The 16,257-nt window shown below is 39.7% G+C and overlaps 1 protein-coding gene across 5 annotated transcripts in view; it reads left to right on the forward strand.

The window, feature by feature from the left end:
* Window positions 1-12,438, forward strand: part of PLCE1 (phospholipase C epsilon 1) — a 172,248-nt gene extending 159,810 nt beyond the window's left edge. For 4 of the 5 annotated variants that reach the window (XM_081953906.1, XM_081953904.1, XM_081953907.1 and 1 more), the window contains 4 exons: window positions 5,945-6,106; window positions 7,113-7,331; window positions 7,727-7,928; window positions 11,647-12,438. In XM_081953906.1, coding sequence (XP_081810032.1) covers window positions 5,945-6,106; window positions 7,113-7,331; window positions 7,727-7,906 — 561 coding nt within the window. In that variant the 3' untranslated portion in view covers window positions 7,907-7,928; window positions 11,647-12,438. Of the gene's footprint in view, window positions 1-5,944; window positions 6,107-7,112; window positions 7,336-7,726; window positions 7,929-11,646 lie in introns of those variants that run through there. The other variant, XM_081953908.1, reaches the window with a different exon arrangement.
* Window positions 12,439-16,257: the final 3,819 nt, after the last annotated feature.

Consider the following 16,257-nt stretch of genomic DNA (forward strand, 5'->3'; position numbering starts at 1 on the left):
AATATATGCCCCGAATACTTATATAGTTATATTTTATAATTATTGCTTATATTTAATTATTGCAGTTGGAAATTGTGTATGCACATAAACCCATAGACACTCTTCACTGCTTATTAGTATCTACGATGCCTCTTTATGGGGTGGGGGAGTCCTTGGTGCTCTCCAAGCTTGGCTGTTTTCTTGCAGATGTTTCATTATCCAAAGTAGGCCTAGTTTGCTCTAGCACTGATGATGTTACCTAGTTGGGTAATGAAATATCTGCAAGGAAGCAGCCAAGCTGATAAAACACCAAGGACCCCTCAGTTCAACCCTGAGCTACAAATACTTTCCTTTACTGATGCCTCTTTATACTTTAATATGTAATTTCTCCTTTATATATATCTTATATGCTGAATTTTTGTAGGCTCTTATATTATATAGAAGTATAACCAGAAAGTCAAAAGTGACATAAGTCACATTTGAGCATCCATAGAATAACACAGCCACCATTGTTGATTTTAATCGGGAGGAATGGATCACGTAGGTCCACTTTAAGTAAGATAAAATATTTTTTTTAAATAAACATCTAACTCTTCAGTTGATAGCAACACACTTTTCTAGCTTACCTTGTACAAACATCCCCTAGCAACTCTGTATTCTGCCATGTTCCTATGATGTTGCTTTGATCTCAACCTTTACCGATGTCTCAGGCAATCTCAAGTCATGATTAAGTGTAACAGTAGGAGTGGTTTTTCTCCAACCAATGAATGCTAGTTCAAAATTAAGGACAATCCCACTCCTACAAGTAGTAGTGAAGTCAGATGACCCACTGGCTGCAGGATGAGAACATCACCTGTGGAGGCTCCAAAATGCCCAGCTCTGGCACACTCATCTGGATCTCTCTTCCCCTGTCCCGCCCCCATGGTATAAATATTCTTTTGTGTGTGTGTGTGCCTTATCCCCAACCTTCAAATAAAATAGTGCTTAATCAGTGGTGGGATTCAAATAATTTAACAACTAGTTCTCTGCCCTAATGACCAGCTGGATAGGTGTGACTTGGTGGTCATGTGACCGGGTGGGCGTGGCCAACCCAACATCACTCAAGTCAATGGGTGCTTCGCCTTAGCTGTTACAGTGTAATAAAGGTTAACCAGAGAGGCAGTTTCTGTAAGCAGGGCAATAAAGGTTAGGCTAGAAATAACACTATAATATTTCCTTCCTGCCTTCCTTAAGGGATTAGCCCTGTAAAGTGGAAAAAAGCAAAATGAGATTTCTTCAAACAACCAGTTCTCCGAACTGCTTAGAAAGTTAACAACCAGTTCGCCCAAATAGGTGCGAACTGGCTGAATCCCACCACTGTGCTTATTGTATTTCTCCCTTTATTTTGACATCATTCAAGGGTTACATCAAACTGTAGGTTACCTTAGAAGAGTATGATGCAATACAGATAGGACAGGCAAAAGAGAAAGGCAGATTTTATGCCACCATAGCTTTCTGTCAACAACATAAAGAAGTGGTCTTCTTTTCTATTTTTTCCCCTAAATTTTCCAGTCAGTTTCTTTTTTTAAAAAACATTTTTTATTTATTTTTGAACAAAGACAAACAAACATAAAAATAAAAAACCATCTTCCATTACAAATTGTAGAAAGTGTGTCAGTTGGTTACAGTATTTCCATGGATCTCTTCCATAGTCATCACCTGCTTTTCATATCAAATCGCATATTTTAAATTCACATATATTCATGTATATCATGATTATTATATCTCAACCTTAATTTGACTATAATTGTTTTTACATCCTTTTATATATAATATTCAAAATCTAGAATAGGATTATATAACATTCTATTAAATCATCCTAAAATCATCCAATCGCAATACATCTTTATAACATATTCTAGATAAAGCTTTTAAACCTCCTCATATTCCCCATGTGTTGTTTATATAAAATTTCGTATTATCAAACTAATATATCTATATGTATTGTTATCATTATTAATCATTATTTAACTATAGCTATTGTCACTTCATTTTATACAAACTACTAGTAAATTAAATTTAGCTTAGTTTTTATTATTCATTTTCATTGCATCAACCTTTATCTTTCCAGTAATAGTTCAGTCTTATATCTTTTGCCATTTGTAGCATTAATATTCTAGTTACTTTCTTAATAAATCTTGTATGAACTTCTCTTCGCAACATGTTGTTCCTTTCGTATCTCATAAAAGCTCGAAACCCAGCATCTGCTCTTTCCATCAGCTTAAATTTGGTTATCACTGGTGCTTCTGTCAAGATTTCTCTTCCTTATCTCCATCAATTTTTCTCTCTTTTTTTCTTCTGTGCTTTGAAGTCTGGGATAGAGTTCCAATCCATCTATCTCCCCTTTCCATATTCCGCTCTTGCCATTACCAACCACGCTCACTTTGTTGTCAGTATCCAGTTTTCTTATATCTTTGCTCATTTTTTTCTTCCATTTTTTGAACTCTGTCCTCCACATTCTTCATTTGATAAATATCTTCAGTTTTTCCATCAATTTTTTCTGTTTTGTATTCCATATTCTCCAATCCCTTTTCAATTCTCTCTGTCACAACTAATAGATTTTGAATTTCAAACATAATAGTTTGCAATGTTACAGTTTCCTTTTCCTGCTGCGCCATTCTTCCAATTTTGCAGGCACTGTCACTATAGGATTCAAGGCTATTTTAATAAACTTCAAACAGGTTCATTTATTATGTTTCAAGTCAAAATGTTGTCTTCCCTCCAATAGCTAGTGATAGAACTCCCCAAAAGCACCTGTATAAACAAATTGTGCTCTTCCTACTATAATTCTCAGTAAACAAACTGAAAGAACCTTGAATCTCAAATGATCAAAGAGAAAGAAGAAAAAAACAATATATCTAGCCTCCAGCCTCTAAGAGGCAGTGTAACTGCTTTTCCTCCTGTTGTTTCAACCCTCTTTACAACCCTTATTACCTTCTTTATATTCCAAGCTTAAGAAAGAAAAAAACCCTTAAATGGGGATCAAAAACAATCAAATCACTCCAATCAAGCATTATAAAAAAGAAGGAAAATTTTAATCCATAAGTGTAAGCAAAAGTGGAAAAAGAAGAAGAAAAAATTAATCGATTCAGTTTAAAAAATTCCATCCATGAAAAAAATTTAGAAACAGGATAACACACTAAATTTAATGTAGATTAATTTCGCTGCTTACAGTCTTCTATCTTCAATTTTAATTTAACTTAATATTTTTTTGGGGGTAGTCTCTTTTTCTAATAATAAAATTTCCTCACCAATTCGACACACTTTCTCTTTTTGCTTTCTTCCCATTCCGGAGCTGTCCCAACTTCAGCAGCTTCATTAGCTGCGTTTCTGTCGCCGGAAAAAAAGGCTATTCCTGGATCTTTCAGGGACTTTGCGGGGTCCCTGAGACCAGCAGGAGGTGCCCTTCTCAATCACTGTCTCTGTGGGATGGTTTAGGTCCGAATGGACTGTCCAGCGGCAGAAATATCGACTGCGATCTTGGAGCACCAAGATCGCACATCTTGCCGTCGCAACGTCAGCCCCTTTCCAACTCCAATCGGTTTCATTGGATGGCCGTTTTAGTGTTTAGCAACAAAGAGGAAGAAAATCCTTGCCCCATTTCTCCAAGGTTGTCATCCTTGAAGTATCTCTTTGCTAAGCAAAAGAGTTCCAAATGCTCCAACTATTAAGAGAGGTGTTTGAAACCCCACCCCACCCCAATTATTTCCGTTGCTGCTGCCTGAAAGTTTCCCAGTTCTACAGTGTCCTTTTTCAAATGGTGCAAAATGGAACTGTACACAATATTCCAGATGCAGTACAATAAAGCAGTGGCCCTTCTGGGCACCATTGACCGGTTCCATGGAGAGAATGTTTTTTTTTTCACGGACAGGAGGGGGCGGTGTCCCTGAGATCAGCAGGAGGTGCCCTTTTTTGCATGCTGATTGCATCCCACGGATCGGGCTTTGCTTCAGGGCCACGGCCCAGTTTCTGGCATGTTGTGGCCGGGTGCCAGTCCACGAATTGGGGGGGGGACCCCTGCAATAAAGTACCTTTGTGTAAGGACATTACAGGGCCAGCAGTTTTGTTACTAAATCCTTCCCCAATAATTACTAGTAGGGAATTTTCCATCGCCACAACTGATGTGCAGAACCAGCCTCTTTACTGGCATATTCACTAGGACTCCAAATTGTATAAAAAGCCAGGGTGTAGCCACTATACGTTTTTGACTATACCCTTGTTGATAACTCTCACAATTTTTTTAAAAAAAATTACATATGGTTCCGGTTCCACAAAATACATGTGAAATTAGGATTTTTGAAATGTATTTGCTATTTGAGTGACCTTATTCACCCAGTTACAGGATTTTCAGCTGAATGGTATTGCAAACTTGGCCAACTTTCTGCTTATTCCTAAGCAAAGTTGATTTGTGAACAAGTTTAAATATAAAAGCCACAATCCTTGAGGGACTCTATTCAAATTTTTCCCCATTGAAAAATATTGCCCACTTATCCCCACTGTTTGCTTTCTGTTTTTTTTAAACAGCTAGCAGTCCATAAAAGGACAGACCCTCTTAACCACAAATCCCACTAAATTTAGTCAAGAGCCTTTGATGAGAAAGTTTATCAAGAGCTGTTTGAAAATTCAAATATACAATGTTAATGTGGCCTCCTCTATCCATATCCCAGGACCTATGAATAAAATTGCTCTTATTAGCAGAAGGAAGGAAAATGGAATCAGAATTAACGCATTTATTTTGCCAGCTGATTCATGAGCATTGGTGTAGTCTGCAATGTAACTGGTATATCTGTTAAAGAGGGCAGAGAAAAGCAACCAAGATGATTAGGAGACTGGAGGCTAAAACATATAAAGAACGGTTGCTGGAATTGAGTATGTTTAGTTTAATGGAAGAAGGACTAGGGGTGACATGATAGCAGTGTTCCGATATTTGAAGAGCTGCCACAAAGAAGAGGGAGTCAACCTATTTACTAGACAGGAAGCAATGGATCGAAACTAATCAGGGAGAGAAGCAACCTAGAACTAAGGAGAACTTTCCCGACAGTTAGAACAATTAATAAGTGGAACAACTTGACTCCAGAAATTGTGTATGCTCCAACTTTTAGGGAAGAGATTGGACAACCATTTGTATGAAATGGCATAAGATTTCCTGCCTGAGCAGGAGGTTGGACTAGAAGACCTCCAAGGTGCCATCCAACTCTGTTATTCAGTTCTATTAACTGGCTATGCTTAAATGCTTTCTTGATAATATGTGGGTTGGGCTATGAGATTGATCTGATCAAGTGACATCGCACCCACCAGTGGGTGAATACCAGTGTTCCTATGAGTCTACCTAAATCATTTTGGCTATCTGGGCTAAAGGACATTAAAATAAATATATGGATTCTTTGCACTACCTTTTATTTTTAATAAAGGCCTGTTGAGTTGTATCTAACTCTAAACTTAGTCAGTGTAGAAGGGGGGCACTGTTCATCTTTGTTTCTTAACCAAGGGAGATCATTTTGGTGATCATGTGGCCAGTGTGACTATATGTCGAGGTGCACAGAATGCGGTTACCTTCCCACCAAAGTGGTACCTACTTATCTACTCACATTTGCATGTTTTAGAACTGCTAGGAGGGCAGATGCTCAGGCAAGTAATGGGAACTCACCCGTTCCACAGCCCTTGGTCGCAAACCCAAAAGCTATCTGCTTTTCCCACCGACAAGCTCTGTGTCTTTAACAGCTAAGCCATTCTGCCTCCTTATTTAACAGTATTGCAAAAGGGGTATAATCGATTGTCGGCGGCCAATATCATTTTGATCTTATTTTTCAAAAGCGAATCCTTTATTCCCATGCAGGAAAGGAGAAGAGATGTGAGGGAGCAACCTCTGTGATATGGGTCTACTTTGAAAACCTAGACGCTTTTAATGTTTAACATGTTTTTCTAGACTTTAAATGCAAAGAATCTCTGTCAGGAGGAAAAAGACAACGCGGTCGCAGTCTCTGAAGACGATAGTTTCTTTGTTCAAGTTCATGATGTTTCTCCTGAGCAGCCCCGGACGGTCATCAAGGCTCCTTGCTTCAGCACAGCCCAGGATGTCATCCAGCAGGTAGAACAAATTGCTTTGATCTTGCTTGCTCCTAGCTAAGCTTCTCACTGGTGTTCAGTGGACCCATTGAATATCATTCAAAGGAATATTTAATGGGTATTTGTTAACATCCAGCTGGAGAATTCCAAATGAAACTCCAGGATCATTTCCATTTCCGAAAATCTTACTCTTTATTGAATACATTGCATGGTAACGTCGAGATAAAACTAACTCGGAGGTTCATAGAATTATTAGGCTGTCCTTGAAAAGTTTCCAGGCTCTCTCAGTCTTCAGTGGAATCGTAGAAATGTCGTTTCTCCAACTAACCCATTTGAAAGCAACATCTCCCCCCACCTTTACTCTGGTGGCAAGTTGAAACACAGAGGCACATAGCTGCGAAAGTTTCATCCTTGACAGTACTATGAAAGTGTCTAATCCAGATCGCCAGGGTACAATTCAGAGGTGGGTTGCTCCCGGTTTGGCCGAAGTGGTGATTCGTCCTGGGTCGCAAAACCGGCAATGACCCAGGCTGGCCACACCCCCAAACTGGTTCCCCGTTCTCTATTGCTGTTGCTGGCATGTTTCTGTGCATGCACAGAACAAATTACAGTCAACTGCACATGCGTGAGCAACATGCAATGGGCGCACGCGTGAAGCGAACCAGTACTAACCGGTACAGGAACCCACTCCTGGTACAATTGGTTGAATGTTGACCTGCTCCGTGGTGATTGTATGTGGGAAGGACCAAAAAAGACTGCCAAGAAAATGGGTAGATAAGAGACAACATGGTCTGCAGGTAGACGATGGGTGAGGCAGGAGGCTCGGGAGAGATCCTCCTTCGTTTCTCAGGCTGTAAAGGAGACGGGGGCAGGTTTGTTTTTTCAGACATGCATGATTCTGTCCAGGTAGCTTTACAGCAAAGTAAAATTAGCTCATCTGGTAATGAGTCCAACCTGGTTTACCCTGTAAGACCAGCACTCCTACATTGAGAGAACCTTATCAGCTTCTAATTTGTTTTCTTTAACAGACTTTATGCAAAGCCAAATACTCCTACAGTATTTTGAATAATCCTAATCCAAGCGATTACGTCCTTTTGGAAGAAATAACAAAAGAGTCAGCAAACAAAAGATCTTCCACACCCAAAACATGTCAGAGGATTCTTTTGGACCAAGAATGTGTGTTTCAGGCCCAGAACAAATGGAAAGGAGCTGGGAAATTTATTCTTAAACTTAAGGAACAAGTCCAAGTAAGTAAATTATTAAAGAGTTTGCAATTTGGATTGAGTAATAGTATATGAAAATGTTTTGCTATTTCACAGTTATGCATTATTAATGGATTAAAATAGAAGAAATCCAAGATATAATGGATAAGAAAATAAAATTGGCAGATTTGTCCATACATAGTTCTTTGTTTACTTTTAGAATTCATTATTTTTAATCTTTGGGTAATTCATAGGCATGAATTGGGTTTGTTAGGGAATGAAGAAAGAGGAAATTAACTACATGGCTTCATATTATTATTAATAATGTAACGAGCCATGCTCTTCATGAAGGTGTTGTTCCAATATTTATGTGAATAAATCACATTTGGCCATTTCTTTTGAGATCCTCCTTTCTTTCCTTTTTTTTTTCTTCCGGGCAGGCAGGCCGAGATGACAAAAGAAAAGGCATTTCCTTTGCTAATGAATTTAAGAAATTAACGAAGTCAAGTAAGCAGTACAGAGGCTTTATAACTCCACCTCTACAAACTTCTTCAGAAGGTCTTCAGAATAAAGATGACAAGACCGCTTGCCACTTGACCTTTAGCGATGCGATGGAATAACTTTTAACAGCTTTCAATTCAGGTAGGATGACACCAATGTCCAAATATTAAATAATTAAAAAGTTGGGGGGTTTAAATTAAAAATGGGTCTCAGTACAGGTGGGAGTTTTTAGGTTGACAGTCTCGAAGACATAACACAGGAAGATAAATGGTTGGGCAGAAAGAAAAAAAGGAAGAAAACCCAGGGTATTAAAGGGGGACTGAAGACAGCTGGTAATTTAGAGAACTAATGCAGCAGTTTAATTTTCTATGCCTCTGAACTATTTCTTGTTTCATGGACAGGCTATTTAATTTAGGCGAGCTTCGTGAAATATGGGAAATTTTATATGGTAAGACAGTGTTTCCCAACCTTTCCAGGTTGAGAGCCCAGCATGGGTAGAAGAGGGGTGGGTGGGTAGAGGGGATGGTTTTGGGCGAGGGGCAGGCACGCATACATGTGCACAGCTTCATTTAAGCAGCAGGTGTGCCCTCTCGTGTGAGTGGGTCTGCGAGAGCTGGTGCCCACCGCTTAACATGGCCCGGTTGCAAATAGGCAACCTATTAATAAGGTGCGGCCCACAGATTGGGGACGCCTGTGGTAGGAGAATTTGATTCTTCCGTCTAGGCTAGGAAGTTATTAAGAGTTTTGTATGAGCTTTCATTTAAGGAAGTCTTTGTTTACTATCAGTGACATCCTAAAGGTGAATACACAAATTGCATAAATATTGCTGAGCTTTGGCTGTATAATGTAACAAATCCCTGTTGACTAAGAGACCTACAAAGAACTGTACTGAACTGAGGACGAGTTTTATTGTGTGTTTGCATTGTTACCAATTTGGTTTATTGCTCTAATAACAGATAGCAGGAAAAGCAAAGCCAACAGATTATTCTTTCCACTGAGTTAAATTTAGGATTTCCTCGACATGGTCGTTTCTCATGCTCTAATGCAGTGCCCCCAAAACATCTTTCCCAGAAATCTAGGATAAAGCGCATCATAGGTTCAAGGCATCTCCCCTTCTCAGTGGGAGACAGTGTGACTTGCTAATACACAAAGCAAATCATATTTTCCACAAGCCTTTGCTGGTTCATGTGCCATCACTGTTGATTGAAAAGCTCTCTCCTAAATAGAAATACTATTTTTGGGACCCCACCACAAAGCTACGGAGAAATAGTATAGGAGACGAGGTTTAAAAGAAACATGAGAAGCATGTCAACTTCAGAACATAATAAAGGCAAAGGTTCCCCTCGCACATACGTGCTAGTCATTCCCCACTCTAGGGGGCAGTGCTCATCTCTCTTTCTAAGTGAAGAGCCACACTGTCTGATGACAATTCCGTGGTCATGTGGCTGGTATGACTAAACGCCGAAAGCATACAGAGCGCTTCTTACCTTCCCACCAAAGGTGGTTCCTATTTTTCTATTTGCATTTTTACATGCTTTCAAACTGTTAGGTTGGCAGAAGCCGGGACAAGTAACGGGAGCTCACTCCGTTACGCGGCGCTAGGGATTCGAACCGCCGAACTGCTGATCTTTCTGATCGACAAGCTCAGCATCTTAGCCACTGAGCCACCATGTCCCAACATAGCTTGATCTAAAGAAGCATCAGAAATCACTCCTCAGCTAGAGCTGAGAGTACAGAAATTGCCACAACGTCTTCCCATCTTGAGTGGTTAGCTTGTTTTTTGTGTGTGTTAGAATTTACAAGAAAAGAAAAAGAATATTGGTGCTTGATCGGTGAGCTGCAACACATTAAGGGACAAGCATAGGAAACCGCACAATGTCTGCAAAATGTAGAATGTTCTGACTAATGGCTGTTTTCCCTCTCTCTTTCATTGGGCCCCTGCAATTTAGTACAACTCGTAATTCTTGTTCAGTCTTTTGCTGGGAATGAACATGATGTTTGAATGAAGCATAGAGACCATTCTGCATAAGGGACCTCCGTTGAGGTCATCAAAACAACACAGCTTATTTCCATTTATGAATGAGATCCGGGCATATTGACTACTCGGGTATAATAGAGTTTTATTGTCAGTGATATAAAGGTTGGCACTACAAAGCCACTACAATATTCACCTGTCAGTTTTTCTATTTGCTTTTAATGTCTTTCTGTACATATTTAATATGTCAAGTATGCTTACGTATTCTGTTCATGTCTAAAAGAGAAGATTATTTAGAAGAAGAGTTCTACATTTATATCCAGCAACTTTTCTGCTTTACTTACTGATAACAAGTACCATAGTACTGAAGGGACCACTTATCTCCACTTATTCTGCCTGCCCAGTTCATTCTGGCAGATTTAATGTGCTTCAGATCCCCTCTATTAAATATTGTCATCTTGTGGAACCAGGGAAGTGAGCCTTTTTTGTGGTGGCTCCCAACCCTCTGGAGAAACATTCTCCCAGACATACTGATGTTGCCCTTGGATTAATATACTTTTATGATGGGTTTTTTTTTATTTAGTTTGATTTTTATCATTTTTAGATCATCTTAGTCTTGGCCAGGAGTTGGCACTTATGGTCCCTTTACGACTTGTGAACTTCAACCCCCACCCCCCCTGCTGGCTCAGGGAAGTCCATAGGTCTTTTAATGGGGCCATTGTTGTCCATCCTGGTTTGGGCTGTCTATGCGGTTGAAGGTTTATCTGTTTTTATAATTTGGAGTGAGGGTCAGTATGCAACCCAGAGTCCATTGGAGTTGAGCAGCTATAATATATTTAAATAAATAAATCAGATTTCAGTCTGGACTATTTTTTTTCTTTTCACATTTTTTAAAAAATCTGAACTACTTTAACCCTGATGTCAGCTGAAGTATTATTTTTGTCCATTGATTTTTCATGGGGAAAACAATAAAATCAGGGGTGAGATTCAGCCTGTTCGGACTGGGTCAGGCAAACCAGTAATTCGATGATCAGCTGGGAGCAAACTGCTTCACTCTGACAATCAGGTCATCCCCCCCCCCTGCGCTTTACTTGCGCTGTTCTGACCCCCCTCTCCATGCCTGTGAACAAGCCAAAACACAGGCTTGGCTGGTTGCCACTGTTTAATGGCAGATAACAAACCTTTTGGCCAAAGGCCCAGATAACTCAGAATACAAGAAAAACAAACCAGATATTCAGACACGGCTCTAAGACATCGACTTTCTTCACTGCTAATTTCGAACGGTTGTTTCTTATAAATGTCCCCTCCCAACGCCTCACCTATAAGCTCTCTTGGGAGGGGCCAATTTACAACCACCTGTGCTAATTATTGTCTGTGAGCCTGCCTACGAAGCTGCTGCTTTCGTTTCTCAGCCCTGGCATCAGGGACTGACTGCCTTTAATCTTCCCCACTGCTCCATGCCTCAGGCGCCTCCTGGTGGCCAACCAGCCCCTCTGGTCCCTGCTCTGAATCTGCAACCTGCATAGGGTCTTCCACATCATCCAGGGCAGACTCAAATGATCCCTCACTATCTGAGTCCAGCATCAGCTGAACCAGATCCTGCTGGGCTACAACACTTACCCATATCCTGATTCGCGTGGCAGAGCAGCTTGTCATGCCTCAGCTGTGTCACTCCCCAAAAGTAACGTGGAAGGTAAGTTTTGTTAAAACTGTGCATAGAGCACCAAACCGGTTGTTAAAACCAGCAGAATCCCACCACTGAATTAAATAATACTTTCAACATATTGTGCCCATTCATGCGTATCACCAACTCATTTGTTTCTTTTCAGGTAGTCAGATTTATCAAGCTTATAGTTTACCTGTGTTTTTTTTCCTGATTCCAAGGTATTATAAATCACAACCACAGTGAAGATGAGGAGATGTAAAAACGAATCCTTCAGCATCTTTTTGCCTGTAACTGGAATATGTCACTGAAAGAGAGAGAAAAATCTTTGGCGAATGGAAGAAATCACCAGTGAGGCCATGGAAAGGCCCGCTGAGGTTGGCTGGCAACGCAGGTTTGATAGAGATGAGAGGCTGATGGATTTCTGCAAAGGAAAAGTTGTGACTCTGAACTTTGAAAGAATCCCATGGAAGAATTGGTTTTCTTCTTCATAATTCATAATCAGCACCTTGGTTTGGGAGAGCGAAGCATGCACCTTATGTAGTCCCTTGCAAACAGAAGCCTGTTTAAAAAAAAAAAGATTTTAATTAAGTCTCTTAAGGGAAAACGGAGGTTCATAACATTTCATAGTTTGTTGCATAATTGTAATGCACCTTTAAGAATTCCTCTTCACACTCATATGATCAAAAGGCAGATGTATGTAGTCCATTGCAGTTCACAAATTTTAGTAGATTATTGTGGATATATCATTTGTCTTAATGTCAGTGTACAATAGATGGTATATATATTAATTAGAAGAGAAAATTTCAATTTGTAATGTAATGTATGCTAGTCTTCCTGTTTTGAAATACAGTAATTTATTTTAAAATATTAAAATATGTGCCACTGTAATATATTTATCATGTCTTGCTTTAGAGAATTCTAATTATCTTTATTAAAAGTGTTACTTATTTCTCAATTTAAAGGGGGTAAATGTTTAATTTTAATGAAAAATATCTGTATGTTGAATATCTCAGTAAGTAATATTAAATTTTTTTTTTTGAAAAAAAGCTATTAAAGTAAAGATTTTTTTTCTGGATTCTTCATTCAACACACTACACAAGACTCGAGTAAAATTTATATTTTTTTGTTCTTAAACTTGCTTTGCATAAGTAGTATTTAAAGAAAGGAAGAAAACCTCCCATTTAACTAGCATGTAAAACTTGAGGCTTCTTTTTACCTAAAAGTCTTGTAAAAAAAATTACCTAGTTTTATAAAAATTTCCCAATTTGAATTTATTTTATAAAGCCACCACCATTGATTAAAGCTTTTTCTTTTGCCTATATATTGTCATAATTACGGGTAATCCTCAATTTACAACTGTTCATTCAATGATCATTCAAAGTTACGATGGCACTGAAAAAAGTGACTTACGACCATTTTCACACTTATGACCATTACAGCATCCCCGTAGTCACGTGATCAAAATTCTGATGCTTGGCAACTGACTCATATTTATGACAATTGCAGTGTCCTAGAGTGGTGTGATCACCTTTTGCAACCTTCTGACAAGCAAAATCAATGTGGAAGCCCGATCGCTTAACAACCATGTCACTAACTTAATAAGCACAGTGATTCACTTAATAACCGCGGCAAGAAAGGTCTTAAAATGGAGCAAAATTCACTTAACAAATGTCTCACTTAACATAGTTTTTGGGGTCAATTGTGGTTGTGTGTTGAGGACTACCTATGTAGGCAGGGGTAAGAATGCCCCTCTCCTCTTCATGTCTTTTTAATGTAGCATTGCTTTTAGGATGGCTGCTTTGCAGTCTCAGGAAAAGAGGCAGGAGCTACCAAATGCTCTAGCTTCCTTTATTCCCCTTCCCCCCCCCCTTGAATCTGACATTTTGTGCCACCTGATATGAAACAGATTTAAAGTGGTAGCAAATGTGCTTTGCATTTTAGAGCAGGGATGTCAAACTGGATTTCTTCGAGGGCTGATCAGCATTGTAGTTCTCTGCAGGCCGGCTGGAGGGGAAGGGAGACGGGACGGATGCCTCATGCAGCACTTTACCAGTCAAAATAGGGCACGGGCATGAGCCCCATTTTGACTGGCAAAGTGCTGCAGGAGGCTGTCCAGGCCTCAAACGGTGCGGGAGGCCTGCACGCAGCCTCCCATGGCCTATTTTTGCAGCCAGAGGTACCACGGGCCAGTCTCTTGCTATTTCCGCGGGCCAGATTTAAGCACCCCTTGAGTTTGACACACCTGTTTTCGAGCCATAACACATCTGAAAGCTGCAACTGCGTGTTCGCTCCATGGGTTTCATTTCCTTTGTGTTTAACCAGGATTATTTTTTAAAAAAAGAAAAAAAAATTCTAGGATTGCAGTGTAAACCTATCAACATAGGGTATGTGAAACTTTGAGCAATGCAGTGATACACCTGCAGTTCAGCGGATTGAAGCTGAAGAAATAAATCAAGAACTGAGCTTGTTTGTTTACCAGGAGTTAAAAGGACACAAAATACCCAACAACGATTTGTACCTGAATGGAATGTAAAGTTATAATCAGATTTGGACATGCTACAAAGCTTTGTTCTCATGTTTGCAAAACATACTGTTCACCTCTGGGACAAAAAGACTTCTAAAGACTTCTACATGTCAATGAAGAAACACCAGAGAGTTACCTTTGAAGTCAAGAAACATCATGAGCTAATAGCTATATACTAACTTTTTGTAGTTAATGTGGAAAAGATGAATACTTAAATCCAGAAAAGACTCTTGTTTATTTTTCTTCATATCCTAGACTAAACATAATTTGTCCCTGGCAGAGAAAATGAATATAGTATTTTAAAAAAAATCTGAAGCAGAAACATATTTGTTTTTGTGCATTTAGGGGGTTCACAAATAACTACTTGCTTTAGTAGGAGCGGTGATGATAGCATGGCTGATCCACTGGATGTAGACACAAAGTTTGCATTTCTTTTTTTTTCTCTGCTGGTTTCTCCAGCTGGTTTTCATGCACACGGGAGCACCAGAAAGTGGGGGAGCAGCATCCCGGTGTGCATGCGCGCACTGGACTCCTGGTCTTTCAGTATCTGGTGCATGCATGCACAGCAGCCAGCTGGTGTGCCTGTGTGCATGTGTGCCAGAAACCAGAAGGCCAGGTGGCCGGTGCGAATGCATGCGCCCGAACCTGGAAGTGCAGCTTCCCAGTACGCGCATGCATACTGGGTATCTCCTCTTCCGGTTTGCGGCGCTCTGACTCGGGTGAAATCCAGCAGGTTCTGACAGGTTCTGGAGAACTAGTAGCGGAAATTTGAGTAGTTCGGAGAACCGGCAAATGCTACCTCTGACTAGCCCCATAGTGGGGTGGAAATGGAGATTTTGCAGTATCCTTCCCATGCCACGCCCACCAAGCTACACGATGCCCACCAAGCCACGCCCACAGAACCAGTAGTAAAAAAAATTGAATTTCACCACTGCTCCGACGTGCGCACACCCTTTTCGGCACTCGGTGCTGAAAAGGTTCTTCAACACTGGTGTAAGATCTCCTGCTTGGGTGGGCTTTGGACCAGATGATCTACAACTATGGTAATCTGCCTCCATTTTGTATTTTGGCTTCTCATTGATCAGCTTTTTGACTCAGAAGACCATTGGGGTAGCAGCAATGTCACAATTGGAGAAATTATTTTACTCATTGATTGATACACTATTGGAGACAAATGTGTAAGAGGGCACTTCTGAATTAGTCTTCATTGATTATAATATACTGGTTTGGGGCTCTTTTCCCCTTGGCCTCGGGAATAACTGAAGTTCATTCTTGACTCAAGCAGGATACCAGAATAATTCAGTGTCAAAATTTATGATGGATTTGCAAAAGGCAGATCAAGCATGCATGGACATCTTCAGTAACATGCCATGGGCAAGACCCCAAAAGAAATATAGTCAGGTGCATTTATAATCCAGCCACAAGAAACTAGAAGATCAAAAATGTCATGGATTACAAAGAATCTCAAATAGGGAAAAAATACATATGTAGGTCTGGTTAAAGCATTTATTGCTATTCAAATTGTTTAAATTCTTCCGTAATTTCAGCACAAGTTCCACAATTAAAACCCAGCCTAAATGAGGTGTTATTTCATACATGCATTATATATTTATTTTAGGCAATTTTAATTGTCCTTAGGAAATCATTATTTGTTTCTTAGATAAACTTCTATAGATGTTAATAAATTTGTGAAAGTTAAAAAAAATGTTCCCAGCTGCTGAACAATATTGCATCAAACATAAAAACTAGCCACTGCTTCAATTGCATCATCATGGCTGCTATCTTGACTCTTTTTATCATATCCTTACTAAATTCTGTAATATAGTTTGTCGTTTGATCTGTAAGAGGCCCTTTTATCCTAAGCATTGGAAAGGCGAAATGGGGATCCAGATATCACACATCAGTCGCAGAAGAAGATCAAGGATGTAAAAAGAGAAGTCACCTTCTGGTTGGTGATTCAATTGTAAGGGATGTAAATTTAGGAAAGGATATGGAGGTTTTAAAAGAGGTCAGGTGTCTGCCAGGTGCTATTGCCAGCAGAGACAAAAAAGCGTATTCTTAAGATAGTCAAGAATGCAAGTAAGGACTGTGACATTGATGCTATTGCATATCATGGCACAAATGATCTGATCCAAAAAGATGTACTTTCTGAAGAATGATTTCCAGACCTTGGGGGATGAACTTAGTAGTGTAGGTTGTAGGCTTATCTTCTCAGAGGTTATATCAGTATATAAGGAACACAAACGGAAGGGCCAGCGTGTAGCAGAGTTTAATGTGTGGCTAAAGGAGTCGTGTAAAAGGGAAG

Source organism: Natrix helvetica (genome assembly GCF_964273705.1).
Source record: "Natrix helvetica genome assembly, chromosome: 5".
NCBI lineage: Eukaryota > Metazoa > Chordata > Lepidosauria > Squamata > Natricidae > Natrix > Natrix helvetica.